This window comes from Porites lutea, chromosome 4 (genome assembly GCF_958299795.1).
Source record: "Porites lutea chromosome 4, jaPorLute2.1, whole genome shotgun sequence".
Lineage (NCBI taxonomy): Eukaryota > Metazoa > Cnidaria > Anthozoa > Scleractinia > Poritidae > Porites > Porites lutea.
In genome coordinates, this window is record NC_133204.1 from 29,908,183 (window position 1) to 29,911,650 (window position 3,468).

A 3,468-nucleotide genomic window follows, 5' to 3' on the forward strand; every position below is an offset into this window, starting at 1 on the left:
TGTTAACAAAGAATTCATTAACTGGCCCAAAAGACATTTGTCTTGCGGGACAGAAAGCAGGCAGGATATGCCTATCTTTCCCTCTCAGCTAGCCAATCAGATTGCAGTATTCGCTATATTTCATCGCGCGCTCGAGGGACCATCCGCATAATTAGTATCGTGCCTTTTTATTCTTTTTCTGTTTTTAGACATGTGCATTATGCCAACCAGATCACGAGGGAATCAAATGTGTCCCAATGACCTCAGTAATAGTCCTGCTAAAAAGTGCGTTGCTAAGCACATAACAACAGAATCGTGTCAAGCTGTCCGTGGCCGGGAATGGAAAAAATTCATCACAAACTTCATTGAGAAAAACGCCGAAAATTTAACCAGGTGTCTTGGCCAGGGAGACATAAGGCTGGTAAAAGGGGTACCGTATGAACCACACAAACTTTCACAAGGCTCTGATCAAGAGGAACAGTTTGTTCTGCTCCAGAAAACACCAGAAGTGATCTTTGCTCCTTCCACTGTTGTGAACCACAACGGAATGAACATGGAAGGCAAGTTTTCATCATTCAAATGGAAGGTGCCTTTTTTCCCTTCTAACGTAACCCAAAGATGCGTGTTACGTATAAGGTAAGGCCATGAATTTTAATTACACACCAACCTGTTTCAAAGTTTTCCATTAAACACCAACCCAGTTTTGAAGAGCTGACTAGTATTATCAAATTATTAATAAGCAATATGTCAGACATGAGAGGCGGCTGTTTTCAATACGCTCAATCCAGCCACCAAATAATGGGTTTGTAAAATAACAGGGGCAGCCTCTGTCAAGATCACATCCAAATACTAAATAGAATATTCAAACATCCCTGTTTGTTACGGTTTTGCTTTTTTGACCAGTTATGCAAGCTTTTTAAGCTCTCATAATAAAACCTCACCTCAAAATTCCAGGGCAAAATGGGTGTCAGTAAACGAGCGGGGTCGGGGTCTATCTTTTTTTATAGAATGCTGTTTTAAGTTAGGGTAAGGATTAGTGTCAACGCTAACCCTAACCCTAAAACAGCATTTTATGAAAAAAGATCGACCCCGACCCCGCGTTTTACTGACACTCGGGCAAAATTTATGTACGTGAACAGGTTCATCAGATAGGTTAGTGTCTTGTGTCCTCATCCCCACTTCTAATAAAGGTGGTTCCTCACTTCTTCGCATGTTATGATCACTTTCCTTAAGTTCCTTAAGTTCCTTAAGTTGTTTTGAGTTCGTTTTCGATTATTTTTAGACTAACAGGGATCTTTTACTCAATTTTGACTCAGATACAATATTACCAGTGCTGACGTTCTACGTGAGTTTAGTGCCAAAGACAATGAAAAGTGAGTACTTCGTCAAGGCTTCTACATACCCTTAAGGCCAAGGGGTTTTTCTCTTTACCGTGTAGACTTCATTTGATGTTTTAAACTTCACTGGGTAACTTGAGGAATTCAAATTTCTCCCCATCCCATGCACATGGCATGAAAAAAAAAATACCGGGTACTTTTTTATCACTGCAGATTGAAGAATGATCCAACAACACTGGCTGTGGATGGTAACACGACCCTCCAACTCGCCTTAAACACAGCCCAGGTCGGCAGAACATTCCAAGACAGAACTCATGTGATCTTACTAAAGCCACGAACACTTCTTCCTGCGAAGTACCAGAATTCCAAAATTTTCTACATCGGGGGAATGGGAAAGAGAGGCAACATTGTGCAAACCTATCCTGCGATGGAATATCGCTTCACTCCCGAGCGAATTTCAGTGACAACCGACGATGTACTTTGTTTTGTTTGGTCAGGTGAGTTAACTTGAAACAATGAGCCCATACGCAATGTGGCCAATAAACAGCTAAGATGGATTTTTGTTGTCTCCCTAAGGTTCAAACAACAATAGAAGGAACCAAGCTGGTGAAGGGAAAGATCGTGAGTATAATATTATATTTCTCTTTGCACATCCGTCCATCTTTCGCAGGGTTACTAAATTAATAAAACTTTTCCAAAAGAGATCAGTGGAAACTCCTCATTCAAGATATTTATGTCAGTAAGACAAATTGACGAAAATAATAGCCTTTCGATCCTCAAAGTGCTACTGTTAAATGCAATCTGCTACATGCATAACACAGATCTCCTTCTTCCCACTCCAAGTTTTTACACCAAGGTTTTTAAATGTCTCGCGTCACTAGCAACTTTGATAATGGGGCAGGAAGGGGGCGTTTTTTCCAAGAGAAGTAACTTAAACCTGCAAAGTTTGTGTAAGACTAATGTCAGCGACTAAACTCACTTCAGGCACAGATCGCACCAACGTGTGTTGGGTAAAGGAAGGATGTAGTTCTCTCAAACCCGAAAATTGTTCCAGCTTGCCTCTTGAAGTCGTTGATCACGTAGACGAATTTGATGCTAACAAGTTGAATCTACACCTCAACAAAGGGTGTTACGCCGGTGACAATTTACAGGCTCAGCTTGACAACGCGCCAGCCTCCTGTAATCCACCGTGTTTCCGTATCACGAAGCCTGGGGAGTACTGTTATATGAGCACGCGCAATAACAACTTCTCCAACCGACGTCACATGGGACAGATCACTGTGACTCAGGCTGTCTCTACCTGATTCCGCGCTTATTTTCTGGCTGTTCTTTCATTCCATGATGGCGTCGAGAAGATAGAAACTCCCGTTGATAATTTGTAGCATTGGCAAAATTGTAGGGAGTACGTGTAAAAATAACCATATTCAAACCGCACATCGAGATAAGTTAGTAAAATGAGGTCTGGCGGTTAATCCATTTCAGCATAGTCCAGTCGTAAGAAATTGATATACTTACGATCACTCTAACCCCCCTAGTTGGTATTTTTAATAAACTTGGAAAGACTCTTTTATTCAAATACCTACATGTAACTGCGGTTTCCTTACCTGCCGAGCCTCGCTTTAGCTTGTGAAATCCCTATCTTTCCTGCTTCCAGTAACTTTAGAAACATACTCCTTTCGGATTCAGATCCCCTGTATAGTCAGGAGCTGGTCAGTGTAGTTCGCTATAGCTATTCGATCGGACGAAATCCCGTGGAATGGAGGGATCAGTAGTATACTTTGCATTGCTGATCTGTTTTTACTAAGCAGAATAAACTTCGCATGGAAAAGCAAAGAAACATATGAACGACCAAAAACCAAACAGACCACCAAGAGAAAGTTCTTTGTGGGTCCAATCATAGAGAAGACAAGGTGATTCCAAATATTACGCAGTAACCCCTAAAGGATTTGATCAATGAACTGATGAACCCCTCTATTTACAATTATATCAATATACAAATCATTAAAAATATTTCAGCTCCTGTGATTTTTGCGAAAATTTTTAAACAAAGTAACTTACATACCCAATGATGAAATTTCAGTCCTCCTTCTTAAAATAGCTTTTGCAATACTGTCTGTACATATATGGTCATACTAATAAAGTTTGCCGCTGT

At 40.7% G+C, this 3,468-nt stretch overlaps 1 protein-coding gene across 1 annotated transcript in view; it reads left to right on the forward strand.

The window, feature by feature from the left end:
* The window catches only part of LOC140933254 (protein DD3-3-like), a 7,472-nt gene extending 4,531 nt beyond the window's left edge, over positions 1-2,941 (forward strand). The window contains exons 5-9 of the mRNA XM_073382778.1: positions 189-615; positions 1,296-1,352; positions 1,530-1,813; positions 1,893-1,937; positions 2,301-2,941. Coding sequence (XP_073238879.1) covers positions 189-615; positions 1,296-1,352; positions 1,530-1,813; positions 1,893-1,937; positions 2,301-2,620 — 1,133 coding nt within the window. The 3' untranslated portion in view covers positions 2,621-2,941. The remainder of the gene's footprint in view (positions 1-188; positions 616-1,295; positions 1,353-1,529; positions 1,814-1,892; positions 1,938-2,300) is intronic.
* Positions 2,942-3,468: the final 527 nt, after the last annotated feature.